This window comes from Hyperolius riggenbachi, chromosome 1 (assembly GCF_040937935.1).
Source record: "Hyperolius riggenbachi isolate aHypRig1 chromosome 1, aHypRig1.pri, whole genome shotgun sequence".
NCBI classification, from domain to species: domain Eukaryota; kingdom Metazoa; phylum Chordata; class Amphibia; order Anura; family Hyperoliidae; genus Hyperolius; species Hyperolius riggenbachi.
The window spans coordinates 434,100,642-434,123,166 of NC_090646.1; the positions used below are offsets into that span (position 1 = coordinate 434,100,642).

A 22,525-nucleotide genomic window follows, 5' to 3' on the forward strand; every position below is an offset into this window, starting at 1 on the left:
GCGATTGGGGGACTGTTTTGCTTGCATGTGCTCATCGCTTGCCATCTAACCACACTGCATGCCACCAATTTGCTTGATGCCATTTTCACTTCCAGCTTACAAGCTTGCTTGTGCCTTGCTGTGGATGCTGCCTTTTAATCCGCTTACCTGTGCTTGTTACCAACTTCAGGAACACTAATCAGAAGCTTTGCCTATATCTACTGCCCTGTATTGCCTTTTACCTGCTGGACTTTCACCTTGGCGGCCCTTTCAGTTGCTCATTACAGTGGGACCACTACCAAGCCTTTGCTGAGTGTATTTCAACATGGGGGACTGCAGCCCCTAACTCATTTTTGAAGGGTTTGTGAGGAGAATTTTATGGGGTCTTCTTTGAGTATTTGTGGGGTTTTTGTACTTTTGTTATTTGTATATTTGTAATGTGTTTGCTCATTTTTGACATATGCTATTAAAAGGTTTTTTCATCCTTTTCATGCACCCAAGAGCCAATTCTCTTCTTTTTTGATATTTTACATGATTCACGTTGGCAAGTGCATGTTTAGGATACATAGTGCTGTTTTGTTGTTATGTTATATTATTTGTGGTTAAATTTGTTATATTCCCATTGACGCTGCCCTTGCACATTTAAAGAGGTATTTTCAGCATCATTTAGAGTCAGAACTGTTCAGTTAAGTGAGGAATAAGTAATCATTCTACTTTATTTTATGAAGTACACTTTTTCCAGCTTATATAGAAAAGATACATTTATGAACACAAGGTTTTATACAAGACTGTACATTTAACAAAGTAAACTCCAACATGTAATATCAGCTTTGTTTTCCATAAAAATACCTTCTGTAAAATATCAGCCTTTCAGTAGCTTAGTTCATTTAAAAAAAAATAGGGTTACAAATATACATTTTACAAAGAAAAAAAAAAAATTAAGAGCAGGTTACCATACATTCTTAAAGCGATACTCCACTTGTGGAAAAATAAAATCAGAGCGCCAGTGTATTCACAGAACTTGATACACATCACCCGTCTCAATGTCTGCCAAGCCAGAAGTACCTCATTACTTCTGGCAGCTCTGTGAGGAGAGTGCATGTCCGTATGCCCCTCCCAGGAGTGGGATCTATGCATAGCACAGCAACACCTTGCTATACAGACTCCGCCCCTGGAAGAGATGCGCACGCACACACACGTCTTGCCTTGGGGCAGCCCAGGCACTATTCATTGCAATGGTGGGCGATAGGACAGGCAAAGTATATCATAGGTTTTATGCATACACTATTTAGGGGTGCTGGTGCATTGTGATTTTATGTTAAAGGTGGAATATCATTTTAAGACATAAATGAACATAAAAAGGCACGCAGACACTGACCAAGTTCTATGGATATGGAAGAAGAAACAAAAGTGCAATTTTCATTCTGACAACTCACATGCAACCTATGCAGTAATTAGTCTTAGGGGTCAGTTTATAAAAGGTCAATGAACTCCTGTAAAGTCACTACTATTCATAATTGGACAAATATTGTATTACCTATGGCAAAGTGCAGTGTAATTGCAACAGACCATTTTGCACAGTAAAGGATTATTAGTGATTTATCTTTAATAAAATATGTAATTTGTCAGGATTACACAGGTTCAACATTCATCTGACTTGTTTACAATGAGTTTGTGCTCAGTTTACCATTCAGTAGTACGGCAGCAGAGAATGTCTGATGAACAAGCAGGGCTCAATGCAGTGACAAATACTGCATCAACCTTGTGTCACTGCACAAATCCTTATTTCACAAAGTTAATCAAAGAGGGAATGAGTAGAAAAGGAGTGAACAGGCTATTTCAAGTAGTCTGGATGAGAAAGGAAGAAAAGGCTGGTAGTTGGAGAGAACTGTGCACCAGTAAGAATACTGAAGATACAACAGTAGGTCTGAATGAAGCAGGAAATGCCACCAATATAGGATTGGTTGAGAAGTTAGGACAGATGTAAAGAAAGAGTTGAGGGGAAGGGAATCCAGGGAACAGTAAGGTAGGCTGTGGAGGTTACACAGGTTGGGATATCAGTTGAATAGAATATGGACGGAAGGGTCTGACTAGAAAGCCAAAGTGCCACAGCGAAGCCATTCCTAATATTAATCATATATTCTTTGAAGTAGGGAAGTGAAGTATAACCGGTTCAGCACCGCAGTCCGAAAATCTCATGCAACCGAGCAACGTTCACCTCCCATTCATTCGCCTATAACTTTATTGCTACTTATCACAGTGAATTGATCTATATCTTGTTTTTTCCGCCACTAATTAGGCTTTCTTTGGGTAGTACATTTTGCTAAGAATTATTTTTTTCTAAATCTATTTTAACAGGAAGATTAAGAAAGAAATGAAAAAAAATTCATTATTTCTCAGTTTTTGGCCATTATAGTTTGAAATTAATATACGCTACCGTAATTAAAACTCATGCATTTTATTTGCCCATCTGTCCCAGTTATTACACCGTTTAAACAATGTGCCTATCACAATTTATGGTGCCGATATTTCACTTAGAAATAAAGGTGCATTTTTTTCAATTTGCGTCCATCACTATAAGCTTATAATTTTAAATATTATAATAACATATTCTCTTGACATGCATATTTAAAAAGTTCAGACCCTTGGGTAACTATTTATGTTGTTTTTGTTTTGTTTTAATTGTATTTTTTTTTTTTTAATAAAAAAAGTGTATGTGGGTAATTTTTGGTGTGGGAGGGAAACTGCTAATTTTAAATGTAAAATAATTTTTTTTAATTAAAAATGTATGTGGGTGCAGTTTACTATTTGGCCACAAGATGGCCACAGTGAAAAAAGTCCTGGATGCGAACGATCTTGCATCCAGGAACTAAAATGCAGGGGAGAAGTTTCCTGGGGGCAGAAATACCGCGCTCTCTGGAGAGAAAGCGTCGGTATTTCTGCGGGGAAGTTAGATCGGTGAATGGGAATTATATTCCCATTCACTGATCGGGGGGCTAGCGGCAGGCAGCGGGAGCGCGCCCGATCGCGCGCACCAGCCGGGGGCGGCAGCAGCAGTGCCTATCTGGACAAGGAAGCCCGTCCAGATAGGCCGAACTGGATAATTGGCTGCTGAGAATATTTCTAGCTAATGAAGGGTAAATCTGTACCAAGGAACAGTTCAAGTGATGAGTTCCAAATGCTTTTCAGCCACCAGCAATTTAGTTTGAATTGGTGTGCCACAGTTTTTGGTTAACACTGCAAGGTCAGTGGTTTAAAGAGGAGAGCGGGCAGTCAACGGCACAGGGACAAGCACTGAAGTACTGAGTTGTAGGAACGTTGTTAAAACAGGAAGACATTAAGAGTAATTATTGTGTAAAACCTGGGCCTGATTTCACATCTAGACATTTGAAGTGTTTATATGTGTGTGATGGAGTCAGTATGGGAGGGCAAATAGAGAGGGATGGAAGTAGAGTGAATAATATATCAGGACGTTGTGATCAGAGCACAGATTCGGTAAGTGTATGGCTACCACTGAGTCTCAACAGAAGACCATTGTAGGAGTCCAAAGCAAGAGGGGACTTCTGAGATGAATGAATTATGAACATTTTCTGTGATAGAAATAGCGGTGGAGGTTGTTGAGCTAGAGATGGGATCTGTTAAGGGTTAAGCCAGTTCTTTTAATTTTACATTTTTGTTTTTTTTATTTTGTTAGCGTAAAGAATAGGTTTAAAAACTGATCTAGAGACAAGGGTAGGCATTGTAAAAATGGTATAAGCAATGGCTAGGCGCAGGTTAAAAGTTATCAAGGGAGAGGTGAAGTAGTGTTAAAGAAGGGGTTGGCAAATAGTTCGGTTTAAAGCGGACCTGAACTCAAAACTTCCTCTCTGCTATAAAAAGATAAGCACCAGCATAATAGCCTTTAAAGAAAAACATTTGTTACAGCTGATACTAACCCTGCAATACATCTGCAGTGTCTCTACTTCCTGCTTTCATGGAGGCAGACATATTAACATCCTGTGTTTACAAATTAGCTGTCTGCCATGGCAGTCAGCTGACACAGCTGAGGAATAAAATGTCAACTTGTGCTCAGTCACAAATGAGGAGGAATTAGAAAGGCTAAACTCTCTAAATACATACAGGCTGCATTTCTATATGTTTTCTTGAGTTCAGGCCCGCTTCAAGGATATAATAAAGCTAGACATACATCGGTCAACAACAACATGATAAGGCAAGCAGGTCATTCCCTCTCTGATCTGAGATAGACTGTTCCCCTCACCAAACTGTCAATCTCTATTTGATTTCAGCTGAAATATTCATCAAACCAAAGCAGTGCAACGATATGCAGTCATCAATCCCCACTGCTCCTCCACTGTCCACACAGACTTCCAACATGTCTAATTACATTCATTCAAAAAGTGGCCCAAAAGTATCTAAAGCAGGTCAAACGTATGTTATACAATCGCTTGTTTATCAACACTAACAGTAATATGTAAGCGTTTGAGATGACCTTTTCACCTACTTTTTCAGTTGCTAGAAAGTTATTTTTATATGGAATGAAAAAAATATCCCCTGGGAGTGTGCAAAACCCCTTTCCTCCATGTGTAGTTCATGGGCTCCTGTAATCTGTACAGACGTATGGATAAAATGTATTAGCCAAGCTTATATATTTCGCCTGGATCTTTATATACGGTACATGTTAAATTGCCTGTTTCACAAGCTAAAAAAACAAAAAACAGTTTGTCTAACCCTTCTCAATCTGTGAGACCTTCCATCCTCTTGATTAATTGATTTGCCCACCTCTGCACCTGTTCTAAAATTTAAATTAGAACATTAATAGGGGCGTGTCTAGGAATATATAATTTGACGATGCGATTAATGATTGCAGCCCTGGCTCAAAATCCAGCCAGAGCACTGTCTGCATGGAGTTGGTAGGTTCTCCCCATGTCTGTGTGGTTTTTTTTCCAGGCACTCATTTCCTCCCACATCCCAAAAACATACAGATAAGTTAATTGTCTTTCCCCTAAATTGGCCCTAGGCTACCATGGACATATGACTATGGCAGGGATTAGATTGTGAGCTCTTCTGAGGGACAGTCAGTGACAAGAATATATACTCTAAAGCAGTGTTTCTCAACATGTTATTGGTATGCACCCCTCTTAAAACCCTGTACTCACTAAGTACCCCCTAGTACCCCTGGACGCATATATATTTAATTGTTGTACATGATAATTAGTTCTAAACCATTTCCAAGCATTTACTATTGCTTTTAATTAGCTAAAATACTAATTTGGTGTTTAAATAAGGTTAATCATTTTCTAAAAAACTCTAAATTTGTTATTCTTGGTTAAGTATATCAAGCCCGAGTACCCTCTGGAACCATCAGAAGTACCCCCTGGGGTACGCGTACCACACGTTGAGAACCTAGGCTCTAAAGCACTATGGAAGATGTCAGCGCTTTATAAAACAATAACCGTTTACTACTACTTTCCTCCTGTGCCTTAACCAGTTCTCTGTCCATGTACACACATTTTCACCAAGTTCCTGTATTTTCAGCTTGAGCACCAGGCTATAGCGTGGGTACATTTTCAAAGTATATTACATCTATTGCCTTTCAAATAATTAGATGTTAACACCTAGATTTAAGTTCAATCTCCCTACTTGCAATACTGCAGATTTTTTTAAGGCCTATTTAAGTCACCAGAGACAGTTGTTGCAAATAATCTTGAGTGCATATCCCAAGTGGGTACAGGTCTCTCTGCCCCCCCCCCCCCCTTCCTTAAGAACCAGATAGCGACTGGGCAAGCTGCAAACCCATGCCTGACTCCTATGCTTATCTCTGTTCATTCCTCCCCTCTGCACTGATCCTTAACCACTTGCCGACTCATACCGCGTGTCGGCAAAGTGGCAGCTGCAGGACCAGCGACGCAGATCTGCGTCGCCGGCTGCAGGCTAATTAATCAGGAAGCAGCCGCTCGCGCGAGCGGCGGCTTCCTGTCAATTCACGGCGGGGGGCTCCGTGAATAGCCTGCAGGCCACCAATCGCGTCTCGCAGGCTAAATGTAAACACAAGCGGAAATAATCCGCTTTGTTTATATTTGTACAACGCTGCTAACAGTAGCAGCGTTGTACTGGATCAGCGATCCCCGGCCAATCAGCGGACGGGGATCACTGTCACATGACAGGCAGGAGCCTGTTAGAGGCTGCACAGGACAGATCCCTGCCTGTGCAGCCTTGGATCTCCGGGGAAGGGAGGGAGGAGAGGGAGAGGGGGAATCCTGCGGTGGAGGGGCTTTGAGGTGCCCCCCCCCCCCCTGCCAGCCACACGCATGCAGGAGCAATCAGAGCCCCCCAGCACATCATCCCCCTAGTGGGGAAAAAAGGGGGGCGATCTGGTCGCTCTGCCTGGTGTTTGATCTGTGCTGGGGGCTGTAGAGCCCACCCAGCACAGATCAGCAAATACAGCGCTGGTCCTTAAAGGGGGGGGGGGGGGGGGGGTAAAGGCTGGGTCATCAAGTGGTTAACAATGTGTTTGCATAGTAAGACTGCCTAGAACTATCATTATGACTGACCAGTATGTACGTACTGTCATTTACTCAAAATAAAGAAAAATTTTGAGCCAAGTATGAAGATTTGATTAGCCATTAGTTTTTCTGAGAATATCACAAATATGACATACATAATTAGCAGATGTACTATTTTATACATCATTAGGTAGCACAAAAGCATTCATTACTTACTATACATATTTCATTCTGGATATCAATATTACATGATATGCTAGCTGCATGTGATTTGGGCGATCACAATATGATCATTTGCTGTGCTCAGCTGAGCACCATCCACTGGCAATACAACAATCATACAGCTACTTTTTCATTCAAGTAGTATTAATGTGCTTCATAATTTTCACTTACCTTCACTTAGCATTATTGTTGAAAAATTACTTAAAAAACAACTATGCCTTCAATATTGTCTTTATAATAAGGTAATGCTGACATGAAAAAGATAGAGGCTAATCAGAAAATGTCTAAAAACAGATATAAATTAAAAAAACAAAAAAACTAACATGCACTTAGAGTTTGTGTTCGCGTTGGGGTTTTTTTGTCGCAATTTTTTTCCCCGATTCCCATCGCTTGGGTGGGAGTTCAGTTTTTGTGAAAAGCGCTTTTCTAAGCGCTTTCCCAATTCACTCCCTGATGGAGGTCAGGAAGTGAACTCTGATGTGGAAAAGAATACAATTTATCCTTTAAAACGCAAACGCAATCGCTCCACAAAGCGATTTTTATGAGCGTTTAGCTCTCTTCCCTCTACCTTCTGCTGTAGCAAAAATCGCCCCAAAAATGGTCCAGGCACCACTTTGCTGAACCTTCTGATTCATTGCAGAAGCATTTTGGGGGCAATTTAGAAAATCGCTTGCGCTCGATAAAAAAGGGCAAAAAACGCCCCTAGTGTGAACGAGCCCTTATACACTTGCCAACAGCTCCGAGGGGCCAAAATGGAACATTTCTGCATTGCTAAACCCCCTTTTATGGTCTCTGTCAGGGGAAAATACAATTTAACTCCTTTTTAGTTCTCAGATTAATCTAAATTTACTTGATTAAAACTTAATATTTCTCAAATAAAAAATGGAAAAAGCCACAAAAAAAACCCACACTGTTGCAATGTCTTCTCATATCTGCATTTTTTGTGTAGCGTCAACTGCAACGACTTTAAACAGAATCTAACAGGAACTAGATCCATGGAATTCCATGGTGCTGGACAGGAGGCAGAAGTGCCATCCAAACAAAGGCAATATTTCAGTACTGTAGCGTAGGTAACAGCTAGCAAAAAAGTACCTGAAAAAACAAGCTCCTCCCATATTGCTGGACAATTTATGTAAGAGACAGGCAGCACGATCTTGTGAGAACGTGGCCGTCTGTACTGTATGGTTATTTTGCAATTTCTAAATCACCTCTACCTTGTATAAAGGCCACTTTCAGAAAATCTCTCTGCCAGGTTCATCTTTTTCTGTCCCCATACACATTAGGCACAAGTATTAGACTACCTGTATTTTACACTGGTGAACTCATCTCACAATGGTGCACAGTTCTCTTACATGGGGCTTAATTCGCTAAGATCTGTTTGGTAAAATATGTCATCGTAGGAAGATTACCTCATGCGGTTAAAAAAAATTCACAAAGATTTTCACACATGCGGTAGTGGTTTGGAGAATTATAAAACAACTTCATGACAATTCACACAGATTTTTTACCTCATGCTGCATTTCATTTGGTATTTGAAAGATTATTGCTGTACTGGCATGGTAAACTGAAGCCAGCTCGGATACAGAAAGCTTTCCTTAATATACGTACAAAGAGCAAGTCCACGTTGCATAAATTTAACATAAAATTTGTATTCGCTCAAAACCATTAGCATCTTATTAACTATTTTCAATTACCACACAATAATATTGTGGATTGGTGTTTTACAATAAATGCGAAATTAAGGAAAAAAGTTATTAACTTTCTTACTTTCCTGAATAGTTTAACTTTACTACTTTCTCTGCCGTTTCACCTTCTCTCTCTCCTTCTGTAACCCATCAAATGGCTGTTATTTTACAGATGGAGATTAAGAACAGAACAATTTGCTTGTTTTACCGCATGTTATACTTCGTGAATTGACATTTATGAAGTATCTACCTCATAAGTTTTGCAGTTTACCTCACCAGTCAGTAATTTTAGTGTTCCATGTGGTAAAAGTCTTTGTGAATTGACATTTGATAAAATGTTTGGTAAAATCGGTTGATTTCTGCTTTGCCACATGCGGTAATGCTTTGTGAATTGAGCCCATGGTCAATTGAATAGTGCAAGCCAAAAACTCATTTCATTAGTACTACAGAATATCCCAAGCATATCCATGGGTTCCTAAACTATTTTTCCACCTGCTAACGTAGGTTTAAAAACAGCCAAAAAGGCTCAAGTCTACTAGAGTCTAGCTGAGTTGTGGCAATTTTTAAACAGCAGAATCAGCCAGAGTTCAGTTAGACGGAGGGGATGGGAAGTCCAGTTCAGGCATTCTGCAGTACTATAGTTCACTCTTGAAGGTGATGAGAATGTTTAGGAGGAGCAGAAACACTACTTAGTGCTCAAAGTTATTGTCAGCCAGACAATTATTGCATCTTGCATACGTTTTTTCCAGTTTTTTTTTTTTAAGAGAATATTTGTTTTCTTAACTTATTGTGGATTTTTTTTTTTTTAAATCTGACAGTTTTACTATTGTGCAAAAACTGTAATATAACACACTGGATTTTTATTATCTTAACGCTAATTCACTAGGTATTAGCGTAAAGCTCAATTGCTGAAAGACTTCCAGTTAGGTTATATAAAAGTTAAGGACCCTAACAGTTATACAATCACTGCGTTCAGCAAGCACACACAAAAAAAAAATCCTTTGGCATCTTATGCAGGTCAATAATGGAGTGTATATATACACACACATACTCACTCACATACACATATATAAACACACAAAGGAAAAGAAAGCAATAAAAAAAAAAATATGAGTGTCTCCTTATAAAACAAGGAAAATGAATAGAGGACAGGACATTGGAATGTGATGTGGACATTACATCCTGGTAGGACATACATAAGGACTATATACGTAATAGCATAGTGCTCTGGTCTCAGCCAAGCACACACATGATTGCCATCACAATGTACATGCTATGCCGATAGTGTTCTACTGCATGCTGGAGTACCTAGTAACAACTAGAGTGCAATAGGCATGTATCTGGACGTCCCTCTAGCTGCTGGTAAGGAATGCAAATCAGCAGATCCTTTACATGAAGGGTACATAAAGGCAGACTGACGTCCTGCAATATTAAGTTGGGAAGTCCATTTCCTTCCAAAGATATTTTCCTCCATCAGGTTTGAGATCTTTCCAAGCTGCAACGAGTCTCCATCTACTTATCGTAGTACCGTCCGAGCCCGAGGAATAGTATGGCTGGTAAAATAAACATCAAACCTGATTAAAATTTAGTCTATGAACAGGCAAAAAGAACAGACATATACTCAATGAAACTCCAAATTAAAACCAAAAACATGCACACGCCAAAACAAAAAAAAAAATAGTGCAGCAAAAAGTCACTCGCAGTTGGGAAGCAGAAAATCAGACACAGATATTTTTTTTTTTGATTTCCAGTTTAAAAAGCTGTATAAAATGAACAGGCAGCAGAAGCAAGCGGATTTAGGAAGACAGAAAATGCTGGTCTAGGGTCATTTGCAGTCAGAAAGCAGCAGAGCCTGGCAAGTACCATAATTTCATTAAGCGCATTTGGTGCAAAGCAATCCTTTTCTTCCGCTCAGGAATCACGCTGTGGGGAAAGTAGAAAGAATGGTAACAAGTAATGAAATAAGCAAAAGCTTTTATGTTAAAGAGAAATTTCAAGAGGGGTCAATGATTAAAAGGACACCGGGTAAAAAAGAAAAAGCAAAGAAACCAAAGAAGCAATCTAACATGAAAACAGGTGGAACATATAGCAAGTACTATACATAACTCATTGCGGTCTTTATATAAAAAGGTACAGTTGGGTGCATTTCCACTTTGTTACAGTCCCACATAATTTAGGACCGTAGACTGCAATGTGTGATCTTTTTTCCTAGGTAAACCTGCAGCAGTTATTGATTGAGGAAGGGCTCCAGGTTATTGCACTATGCATGCCGCTTCTTGTGCTTCCATGGTGGAGGCATGCAATTATGGTGCACACTTGTGCCTGGTAATTTTGACATGCCAAAGTACAAGGTTTATGCCGGATTTGGGAATGCCAACTATTGTGGCCCATAGACTACATTAGTTGTTTCAATTAGAGAGTTTTACCATGCCAGTTAGAATGAACTTTTTCTAGAGGGGGTTAGTGTGAGAAAAGATAGTGAAGGTAATTGATGAATTTTGGCACATTTACTAATCTTGCATTTATCAGCAATTTTCCATTTTCATCTGCCACCATAATTCCTTGGGCACCCTTTTATATACAGCTAGTGTTATAAGTAGATAGGAGTGGTATTACGTGTAGGTGGGGGGGAGGTTAGTGGTAGGCATGGGTAGTGGAGAGTTAGTGTGAGAGATAGGATAGGGAAGGCCATACTTGTATCAGTATGTTCACCAATATTCTACCTACTGGCAATTTATTGTTTTCTCCTAGTGCCATAATTACCTGGGCACCCTTTTTACATATACGCTTCTTGGCAAAGCTGGGTACAAAGCTGAAGCTACAATTCCAACTTTGTGATTTTAGACTGTATATTATTGTAAAACAGTAAAAATGCCTAGGAATTGTGGTCAACAAAAAAAAGCAGTCATGTGATGCATTCACTGCACTTCCTGTTAGTCTCTCCTAGAGCTTGAGGAGGAGGCACTGTCCAGGGTAGTGGTGCAATGAATCATACTGCCCAAGTGGTAAATGGCACCTAGGTAATGCTTTCCTGGAAATCTAAGCAGAGGTAAAGAAGTGATCCCATCATATAACCACTGAAATTTCAAGATATTTACTTCCTCTTTTTATGAAACCCCCATTTACTCAGCTGGCAAAAACTGTGTTAAAGTTTAAAGCCTATACGACACACAAGGTGAAAAATTGTATCTCTCTTTACTTACGTAAGGCTTCTGCCAACCCCTAGAAGTCTTCTGGGTCCCTCTATGCAGCTCCGGTGCCCCGCTGGACACCTGTACGGGTCAACACTTCCGTGCATGCGCCACGTCATCGGACATGTATTGCACCTGCGCAGACTACTGCACTGGTACAGTACGTGCATGGTATTGTGGGCACATTTGCGCACGTGCACGACTTATGTGCGCCCAGCAGGAAACCATGGAGCACTAGAAGTGTGGAGAGGGACCCAGAAGACTTCTAGGGACTGGAAGAAGCCCCACGTAAAGAGATTTAATTTTTCACCTTGTGTGTCCTTTAAAGGGGCCCATACACCTAACGATTTTCTCGCCGATATACGGCCGATTCGATCACAGTGATTGAATCGGCTGTGAAATCGCCGCGCACACCGCTGACAGAACGAACGATCGATTTCTGTCCGAAATCGATCTTTCCAGTCGATCCATCCGTGCAGAAGATTTTTCTCGATCGTCGGCGGGTCAGGAGTGCGTCGATAGCGGTGTTCGAATGCCCGACGACCGACGCAGTACAGCGGGTATACATTACCTGTTCCAGCTGGCGCGAGTCCCCCGCTGTCACCGATGTCTTCTGGACCGTTCCTGTCCCGGAAGGAAGTTTAAACAGTAGAGCGCCCTCTACTGTTTAAACTTCCCCTGGACAGTAAGTTCTGTAGCTGCAGGAATGGTCCGGAACCCAGCGCAGAAGAGACAGCGGGGACCAGGGGACTCGCGCCGGCCGGAACAGGTAATGTATGCAGGAGGGGGGAGGAGCGGCAGCTTCAGATTGTGATCGGTTTCAGGCTGAAATCGATTCACAATCTGTTTGCAGTAAAGGTGGCCATACGATCCTTCTCTGATCAGATTCGACAGAGAGAGAGATCTATCTGTTGGTCGAATCTGATGGCAAATCGACCAGTGTATGGCCATCTTAAAGGAATACTATCGATTCACATATTTTTTTCAATTGACACAGGAATTGTTCGGGAAGTGCTGCTAAGTACTGGTGTATACATTTTAGTAGCAACTTCATTGTTTACTGTTAGCAAAATACTTTCAAAGTTTACAGATGCCAGAACGGACGGCTGACTGAGCCATGAGGAGAGGGGAAATTCCCCTCACACTTGATCAGTTAACTCTATGTGTAACTCTGTGTGTGACAGAGAGAGAGAGCTTCCAACAGCTGCAGACCCTGTGTCCTGTGTTTCTCACTGAAGTGTCTGAAGAGAGCAGAGGAAATGTAACGAATTCTCACAGCATTTCATACTGTTTTTGCTTTTAGAGTTTGATATGTTTGATATTTGCTTTCTGTAGTCTGCTTCAATGCACAGCCAGAGTTGCATAGCAGACACCCCTTCTGTAATTGATTTGTCCCAATATAGCTAAATCCTACCCTCAATAAATTACAGTTTTTGCCTCTGATATTTAACATGAAAAGTAGGAAAATGTTTACACAGCTACTTAGACATTATTTGCACACTGTCATTTTAGAACACTTGGGTATCGATAGTATTCCTTTAAGGGAAAACTCCATGAAGTGTCAATGGTTTGGGAATTCAACAGAAATAACATTTGCATTTTCCATCTATTAAAAATATGGGTCTGTTGCAGAGGGAGTTCGGTAGTATACGGAATTGCTGAAGCAGTCATAGCCCCTTTTTACCAGTTCAGAAAACATTTAAGAGCCCTCACCTTGATTCTGGCTTTCTACCTGATGAGTCACTGTCCCTGAACATGTCCGCAGTCAGTGATTCCTAAAGCCTAAACTTGACATGCATGATTATCTCATGCCTGTGTCTTACTAAGCATGATAAAATAAGACAAAATCATAAAGGTCTTCTAACACACTAAAGTTACTGTCGGCTAAAGACTACAGTACCTCTGCCCCCCCCCCCCCCCCCCCCCCCCCAAAAAAAAAACCCTATTACATTTATGTAGTCTATGCACTGTGTACAGCTAGATGAACATATAAAGCTTACATTTGGTACATCACAGTGGATAGAACAGACTCACATTTATATCTGTAGTAGCACCTCCATCTTTCTCCTCATGCTGATGCTTTGCAAGTACACCCTCAGCACTGTGCTATCCCCTCTGCCTGCATCAAATTACATCTCTTTTCACAGTGTGTAGGAGAGAAGAGGCACAGCAGAACAGCTGCAGCCAGTCTTATGTCTGCTTGCTATAATTCTTATTTCAGATGTCTTACTTGCCTGCTTGGATTAGATTGCATCTCTTTTCAGTGGTCATGGGCTGGTAGCAGGACCATGCTGCAACCTAAAGCACCAGCAAGATAGAGCTGCAAGCAGCAAGAAACACGACTTGAACAAGTAAACTGACCAGTAGCCAGGGGTGTCGCAATAGGGGTTGCAGAGGGTGCAACCGCATCGGGCCCTTGGGCCAGACGGGCCCCAAAGGGCCCTCTCTCAACTACAGTTTTAGCTCTCTACTGGTCATGTGCTCATAATCACTTCTATAGTTACTTTGAATAGTGGTAATCATTAAAGTGTAACTGTCGGGCATAAAATCAATTCTTTATTTTTATCTGGTAAACAAGTAATACGGATGCTAACCAGGCAATCCAAAAGTTAAAATCTCTATTACTTTTCTTGTTTATAAATGATCATTCCCCAGTTTACCTGACTCTTATTTGGTACGTTGCTGCACAAAGGAAGTTGCAGTGCATTCTGGGTTGTCTTTTTTTACTTCTGTACATTAGTTAAGTCTGAGGGGAAATAAAGAAGCAAAAAAAGCAATGTAAAACTTGCATCGGGGCCCACAGCTCCTTAGCTACGCCACTGCCAGTAGCAGAAGTCTTCAAAGAGGCTACATGATAGCTGCAGTGTCTGACAGGAAACAGCAAGATTGACAGACAATATCGACCTGTGACAGTAGCTAAGCAACTTTATCTGTCAGCTGCCTAATTTCAGCAAGCCTAGGCAACCTGGTGACTGGGATTTGTCCAGCCATGGCTACATGTTTAACATTGTTACATTACAAATAAAGTGTTTTGCTGCACTGATGCATATAAGGAGAAGTTTTGAAAGTGGAATTAAACTTGCTATGCTTGGATATGAAGCAAGTGAGAATTGCAAACGTACCTAATTTTCAAGAAACACAAGCCAGCTTTCCTGGATTACTTATTACTATAATTGCCATCCTATATCTTCTAGCTCTGAAGAGCCTCTGCAATTAAGCCCAAATGAAGCAGGAGTCTATGCCACAATTCACACACCTTTTTTAGTTTATACAACTGCTCCAGAGAAAGTCTGTCACATGACCCAGAGAGCTCATTGCAAAACATGGTGCTGCCAACAGAGTGAAAGTTGATACTCTATCACAGAGCAGATGACCCGACTCCACCTACCTCTTCCGCTCTACTGTTCAGTGAGTAACTGAGTTCCACCCAACTCTCTAATAAAGTAATAAAAATATGTAGCCCTTCCAAAGCCTTATAACAAAATACTGAGAACTTAATAACTGCAGATTTGTTACACATACAATTCATTGTCTCATAAGCTTATTTTGCTTCAGATTTGCTTTAACCATGCAATTGCTTTCTCTAAAGCTGGGGATACACGGCTCGATTCTGAGCCATTTAGATGGCTCGATAATTTCAGACATGTCCGATCTCCCGCCCGATTGTTTCCGCGCTCGATTCTGCATGGAGGACAATGGCAAAAGATAAGAAAAACGAGCGGAAGATAAATGAATCGCCTACAGAATGGAGTGCGTAAAACGATCGGGTGCGGAATCAAGCGGCAATATCGAGCCCTGTATGCCCAGCATAAGCAAAACATTTGCTCTGTAAACTGCTAGGTCATATAGAAAGCTGTAATTTGTTCCTTAATCATCTTGGTAAAAATGGAATGTAAGGAAATAGGGCTTTAAATAGTAGAAATGCACCCCAAGTAGGAATGGTCAGTGGGATGCAAATAACTCCCGAGTTGATGCAAGATTATGCAAATGTATGCAGCATGATGATGGATAAAATTCCAGATTCACGGGGTCTGATTGGTACATTTTCAAGATGCATATATTTGCATAATTCTGCATCAATTTGGAATTAAAGAGGGCCAATAAGAGGCAAATAATCACAAGCATTGGATCTCCAGGAATATCCTCTCTGCCAGCTTGCAAGGGACTACACAGGGACTAAACAAATTAACTATTGTGTCATACTAACTAACTAACTAACTAACTAACTAACTATAGCGCCTGAGGTGTAACACACAGATAAACATTCCACTGTATTGATCAAAGTATGGTTGTTATGACAACTTTTCAGACTTTTATGAAAAACCAAACAAAAAAAATATAATTGTGATCAGGTTCCAAAGGCAACCTCCCCCCCCCCCCCCCCCCCAAAAAAAAAACAGTCTAAAAATCTGAGAGGTAAATAAGGTGTACTGAAAAGCAGATAATATTCACCAGATATAGACAATGACTTGGTGTCAGTGGGAAAAGGATTGCCTGTATGCAGAGTTTTTCACCACAGATGACAGAAAGAAGGGATGTGGGCATTATACATCTAAGAATGATGCATAAACCAGGTCTTTGCAAATCAGATGGTGTAAAACTGTACCGATGACATGCTAGGACGGGAAGTACCAGCTTACCCTCTCAGTGTGCTGCTCCCTGTAGAAGACCTGGTTGTCCTTTTTGTAATGCATGAACTGCCAGTTATATCTGGTCTGGGGTTCTGCACACTGGACTGCAGAATTACACTGAAAAGAGTTCAAAATAGAATACAATGATGTGGTCTGAGGAAAACAAGCATCTATATCCAACTATATCAGGTTTTCAAAACAAATGAACAATTCAATCACTATTAAATAATCATTAGCACAGCAATGACAAAATATTGACTATTTTCCCAGGAGAGGAGATTCAGCATAATCAGATCCCGCTTTTCCCTAGCAATGTAAGGGGAGTAACTGTCTGGCACACAGTCTAGGTCACACTCTGCAAACTGCGCTTACAGCCTCTTCAAGAACTGACCTCACCAGTGTTTAGGGTTAAACAATTCTCTCTCTATGAATTAATGAGCTTGGATAGGTAACAAGGCAATATGACAATCCATGTGCATTCAGAGCATTCTCCAGCACAAATGCATTTATGACAATATGGGGGGTATAGGGAAGGGCACTGCGTAGGCAGCATAATTTACCAGCACAATTTATTTCCGGATAAATAAAGGCTTTCTAAAATATCCAAATGCTTATCTCTACTAAACTGCTGTACCAATAGACTCTCGTCCTTGATCCACCAAAACCCAAATTCACTAGGCAGCTATTTCAGGGTTATATTTATAAAAGGGGTAAACAATCTGTTCAGCAGAGAAAGTGTCATGTCATCCAAGTGATCGTACTTTCAAGTGTGTTACACTCAAAAGTATTATGCAGGATCCTGTAATCCCCACTTTACCATTACCTAGCAGCACTTGTGATGACTGCCATACTTATTAAGTGGCGAATGATCAACACTTTATGATCGGTAAATGGCATTCACTATCAATATGGAAAATGCCATAGGGAAGAATGGCCAACAGTGTCTTTCAGATGCCCTATTTGTCACAGATCGCCTCTTCAAATGGCAGCGGTAAGCAGCTGCAAAGAGTTAATAGGCTCCATACACTACTTTTTTTCCCTGCAAAAATGAATAGTTGTGATTGGCAAGCTGAGCACCAATTCAGGGCAATTACAGAATACTTAATGCGGTCTTGGTCACCAGGAACAAAACCTAGCTGACCGCTTATAAACCCGATGTAAAACTTGTGCTAAGGTATCTGAATGTGGAGAGAAAGGAAGTGTCAGTCTGTTATCAGGCTTCTTTATAAATAGGCCCCACAATATCTATTACTACAAAGTCACATAAAAGGCACGCCCCTTATACGATCTAAAATCTAAGCATAGTTCAGTCATCAGGTTTACATCCGCGCATCACCATTTTACAATTTACACCGTCAATTTTACACATGTCAAATAAGACTCCCTACAATCAGCATGTGACTTGTAAACAACTAAAAAGAAAACTAGGCTGGTAAACTTTGACCTAAAAAGACAGAAAAACAACACAGTATAATGGACAGCAAAAGTGCTGACATAGATTGTGGATCATTACCAGGGTAGGTACAAATGTGTAACAAACCACCTTTATGATCGGTAATGTACATTAAAAAAAAATTAAACATTTTCAATACACTATAAATCTACACGTCTTATAAATAAATGTCCCTGGGCCAACAACTGAATGAGCATAAGAAGTGTGAACTAACAATAGAGTATTAAAAAAAATAAAATAAAAAAAATTTTCAGAGGCATTTATGTTATTTATGCAGAGAGCAATTTGTCTCGGTAGGGTAAAATACCAACAGTGATGAAATGGCACTTATTGGAAATATATTTGGCTCAGTGATATCATCCATTCAGTTACAGTATAAATGACCTGTGGCTTTTCTAGTACCAGCAAATACAGTTGCAAAAGCATTACAGAACAATAGAATTTAGCTTGAGATAGCAACAGAAGCCATAATCAGCGGTGACTATTAATCAAACAGGGAAGCGTGGAGTGCATAGTCAATTCAACGCCACATGTATTGGCATAGGCTGCAGGCACAGGTAGGTAATTAGTATTTATGGCTCAGTATGCATCCATCAATGTCCATGCTTCACAGAACAAATACAGTTCATCCAAGCAGGAAAGAGGAGTACGCAGTTTGTATAAACAGCAAAAAGTTAGATTAAGCTTTGCAGACATTTGTAAGCACTTGATGCTGAGTATATGAAAATTTGCAGATAACATGAGATGCTCTATACAGCAGCATATTTTGAGATGCCAGTTTGGTCCACGGATAGTCACTAGAGAAGCGATAACTGTTAGGGCCCTTTTCCACTAGCAATCGCAAATCACAAACGCCAGCGATTGCAATTGCGATTTTTTCATTAATTCTGTTATGCGATTGCGATTTGTGATTTTCATTTGCATTGCATTATCATTGTAAAAATCGCTCCAGCAAGCGATTGCGATTTGCGATTAGCGATTTCCAAATCGAATCACTGTAGTGGAAAATACTTCTCGTGATTTCTATGATAAAGTAACAACTCTAGCGATTTGAAAATCACTAGCGATTTGCGATTCAGCAATCACAATCGCTCTAGTGGAAAAGGGCCCTTAGGGTTAGGTGCTGATGAGGAATGCTGGGGTTAGGAGACAACTATGACCTTCAGATTACAGGAAAAGGTTAGGGCTTGGCAATGATAATAAATGGTTAGGTGTCGAAAAGGAAGGATTGGTGATAGGGTAAGCGTTTTTTAAAAGCAACAAATTCTGAATACAAGAATGTTAAAGTGCATACCATAACAATCATTCACTTAAACATGCAGTAACTCTATACAGGAGATTTTGAAGCCAATGAAGGAGGTCAGGATGGCCATGTACAGACGAGATGAAGGGTGCAGGTGGCAGAACAGTGGCTACTCCAAGGAGATTTACAAGTTATAATGCATGAAGATTTGTGACACAGATTTTATTAGTGTTGAAAATAAATGCTTTAAAGAAAAACTTTAGCAAGGGGGGAAAAAAAAAAAAAATCGATACATTGCAAAGTGAGGAGTTAAAAAGTAGAAGAGCGATCAAGAAATAATGAATATCCACCATGTAATTTGTTCATGTTGGATCCACAATTAGCCTGCACATAATCATCTTTACTACTGGCAGACATGAACAAAACTAGACAGCACCGACTGCCATTATTTATTACCACACCCACTAACATTGCGATAGGATAAAAGGTTTTTTTTTTGTTTTTTTTATAGATATACAGATGCACAGAGGGAGATACTGGTAGCTTTGCAGTTGGAAACAGCTGTTATTTCCCACAATGCAGCAAGGATCACAGACAGGAAACTGTCAGAACCATGATCATGTCATCACACTGTGGGAGGGGTTTCACCACAATATCAGCCGTATGGATCCCCCTGATCTATTTAAGAAAAAGTAACAATTTCTCATGGGAAAGGAGGCATCTGCTACAAATTGGGATGAAGTTCAATCGTTTGATACAGTTCCTCTTTACGTTTTCTAATATAAATGCATAAATGTTTTCATTGTAACGGCCATAGTTTTGACCCACAATCAACTTCAGCAATTGTTTCTTAAAGAGTAACTGTCAGGCTGCAAAAGCTAATTTAAACCTCTATTCTCCTGTGTTAAACAGTTTAGAAGGAAGCCAAAAAGGCAATACTGAAGTTAAAAATCTTTCTTACTTGGATGTTTGCTGAACAGCAAGGCTCTGTATTCCCAAGCTCCTAAGGAGGCCGGCAGGACGCATAACAGATACTGCAAAGCATTCTGGGGCTGCTTCTCCCTACTGCACTCCCTTGGTCCTCCCCTTCATTTCCCCATCCCGCCCTAAGGCTGCTTTCACAGTGGAAAGTTACAGGCTCATGTTACAGCAGCTTGTAACAACAGCAGCCTAAACTCACAGCACTGAAAAATCAATGTGCTGTTCACAGGGCACATGTTCTGTTTAGAGTATACTGCATGAGTCTGCTATTGTTCCTAGCCACATGGCTAATTAATATTCACTGCACAGTAGTGTAGTCCGGATCATGAACCACTAGGATCTTTGATCCTGATCTTTTTTGTGAGTCCAATCATCAGGAAGCAAGGAAAGGGAGGATATGACATCAAAATTGGTTTCATACAAGACAGACAAACATGGAACCTGCCATGAGCTGTCAGGAGCATCATTCTCTGCAAATACTATATAAAAATTCTGTGAAATCCAAACGTGGACAGTGAAATGCATTTGTAATGTAAGTACAGCCAATATTTAGCTACTGATATACAGTGGTGTGAAAAACTATTTGCCCCCTTCCTGATTTCTTATTCTTTTGCATGTTTGTCACACTTAAATGTTTCGGCTCATCAAAAACCATTAGCTATTAGTCAAAGATAACATAATTGAACACAAAATGCAGTTTTAAATGATGGTTTTTATTATTCAATGAGAAAACAAACTCCAAATCTACATGGCCCCGTGTGAAAAAGTGATTGCCCCCCTTGCTAAAAAAAATAACTTAACTGTGGTTTATCACACCTGAGTTCAATTTCTGTAGTCACCCCCAGGCCTGATTACTGCCACACCTGTTTCAATCAAGAAATTACTTAAATAGGAGCTATCTGACAGAGAAGTAGACCAAAAGCACCTCAAAAGCTAGACATCATGCCAAGATCCAAAGAAATTCAGGAACAAATGAGAACAAAAGTACTGTACCTGAGATCTATCAGTCTGGTAAAGGTTATAAATCCATTTCTAAAGCTTTGGGACTCCAGCGAACCACAGTGAGAGCCATTATCCACAAATGGCAAAAACATGGAACAGTGATGAACCTTCCCAGGAGTGTCCGGCCGACCAAAATTACCCCAAGAGCGCAGAGAAAACTCATCCGAGAGGCCACAAAAGACCCCAGGACAACATCTAAAGAACTGCAGGCCTCACTTGCCTCAATTAAGGTCAGTGTTCATGACTCCACCATAAGAAAGAGACTGGGCAAAAACGGCCTGCATGGCAGATATCCAAGGGGCAAACCACTTTTAAGCAAAAAGAACATTAAGGCTCGTCTCAATTTTGCTAAAAAAACATCTCAATGATTGCCAAGACTTTTGGGAAAATACCTTGTGGCCCGACGAGACAAAAGTTGAACTTTTTGGAAGGTGCATGTCCTGTTACATCTGGCGTAGAAGTCACACATTTCAGAAAAAGAACATCATACCAACAGTAAAATATGGTGGTGGTGGTGTGATGGTCTGGGGTTGTTTTGCTGCTTCAGGACCTGGAAGGCTTGCTGTGATAGATGGAACCATGAATTCTACTGTCTACCAAAAAATCCTGAAGGAGAATGTCCGGCCATCTGTTCGTCAACTCAAGCTGAAGCGATCTTGGGTGCTGCAGCAGGACAATGACCCAAAACACACCAGCAAATCCACCTCTGAATGGCTGAAGAAAAACAAAATGAAGACTTTGGAGTGGCCTACTCAAAGTCCTGACCTGAATCCTATTGAGATGTTGTGGCATGACCTTAAAAAGGTGGTTCATGCTAGAAACCCTCAAATAAAGCTGAATTACAACAATTCTGCAAAGATGAGTGGGCCAAAATTCCTCCAGAGCGCTGTAAAAGACTCGTTGCAAGTTATCACAAACGCTTGATTGCAGTTATTGCTGCTAAGGGTGGCCCAACCAGTTATTAGGTTCAGGGGGCAATTTCTTTTTCACACAGGGCCATGTAGGTTTTGAGTTTTTTTTCTCACTAGATAATAAAAACCATCATTTAAAACTGCATTTTGTGTTCAATTATGTTATCTTTGACTAATAGTTAACGTTTTTTGATGAGCAGAAACATTTAAGTGTGACAAACATGCAAAAGAATAAGAAATCAGGAAGGGGGCAAATAGTTTTTCACACCACTGTATGTGTTTTTTTTCTCTGAGACCCTATACCTAACAGCTCCTCTTTAAACATGTAGACATGCAAAGCAGAGCTTCTCATGTTACTTTACCATAGATAAAAGGTGAATTACCGATGGCGATACTAGGTTTCTGCATACACTAAGGCCTTGGGCCCACTACAGATCGCAAATCTGTTAGGCTCCAACTTCCCCCCTCTATAACAGAGCACCCAGTCACACAGCTGCTCAGCTGGACAGGTCATGCTTCAACATTTGGCATCTCTGAGGAGAGCTCAAACTGAACATTATTATATAATCATATAGCAGCGTTTTGCCGAGTACATAATCATGTCCCTAAACCTGAAAAACACACAGGAAAAGGGGCTCTCGATGCCGGTTACAAATTAGGTAAAGGTTCAAGAGAACAACAGAATTAAGTGGGATCTATAAGTCCTAGTCTCCATATACTGTGT

General features: G+C 40.5%; 1 protein-coding gene across 10 annotated transcripts in view; it reads right to left on the reverse strand.

Annotated features, from left to right (window-relative positions):
• Positions 1 to 732: 732 nt before the first annotated feature.
• Positions 733 to 22,525, reverse strand: part of LOC137519004 (dual specificity protein phosphatase CDC14C-like) — a 217,808-nt gene continuing 196,015 nt past the window's right edge. For 2 of the 10 annotated variants that reach the window (XM_068237578.1, XM_068237604.1), the window contains exons 13-15: positions 16,221 to 16,328; positions 10,253 to 10,312; positions 734 to 9,942 (exon numbers count right to left, since the gene is read on the reverse strand). In XM_068237578.1, the coding sequence (XP_068093679.1) occupies positions 9,906 to 9,942; positions 10,253 to 10,312; positions 16,221 to 16,328 (205 nt within the window). In that variant the 3' untranslated portion in view covers positions 734 to 9,905. Of the gene's footprint in view, positions 9,943 to 10,227; positions 10,313 to 14,260; positions 14,327 to 16,220; positions 16,329 to 22,525 lie in introns of those variants that run through there. The other 8 variants (XM_068237648.1, XM_068237631.1, XM_068237657.1 and 5 more) reach the window with 7 other exon arrangements.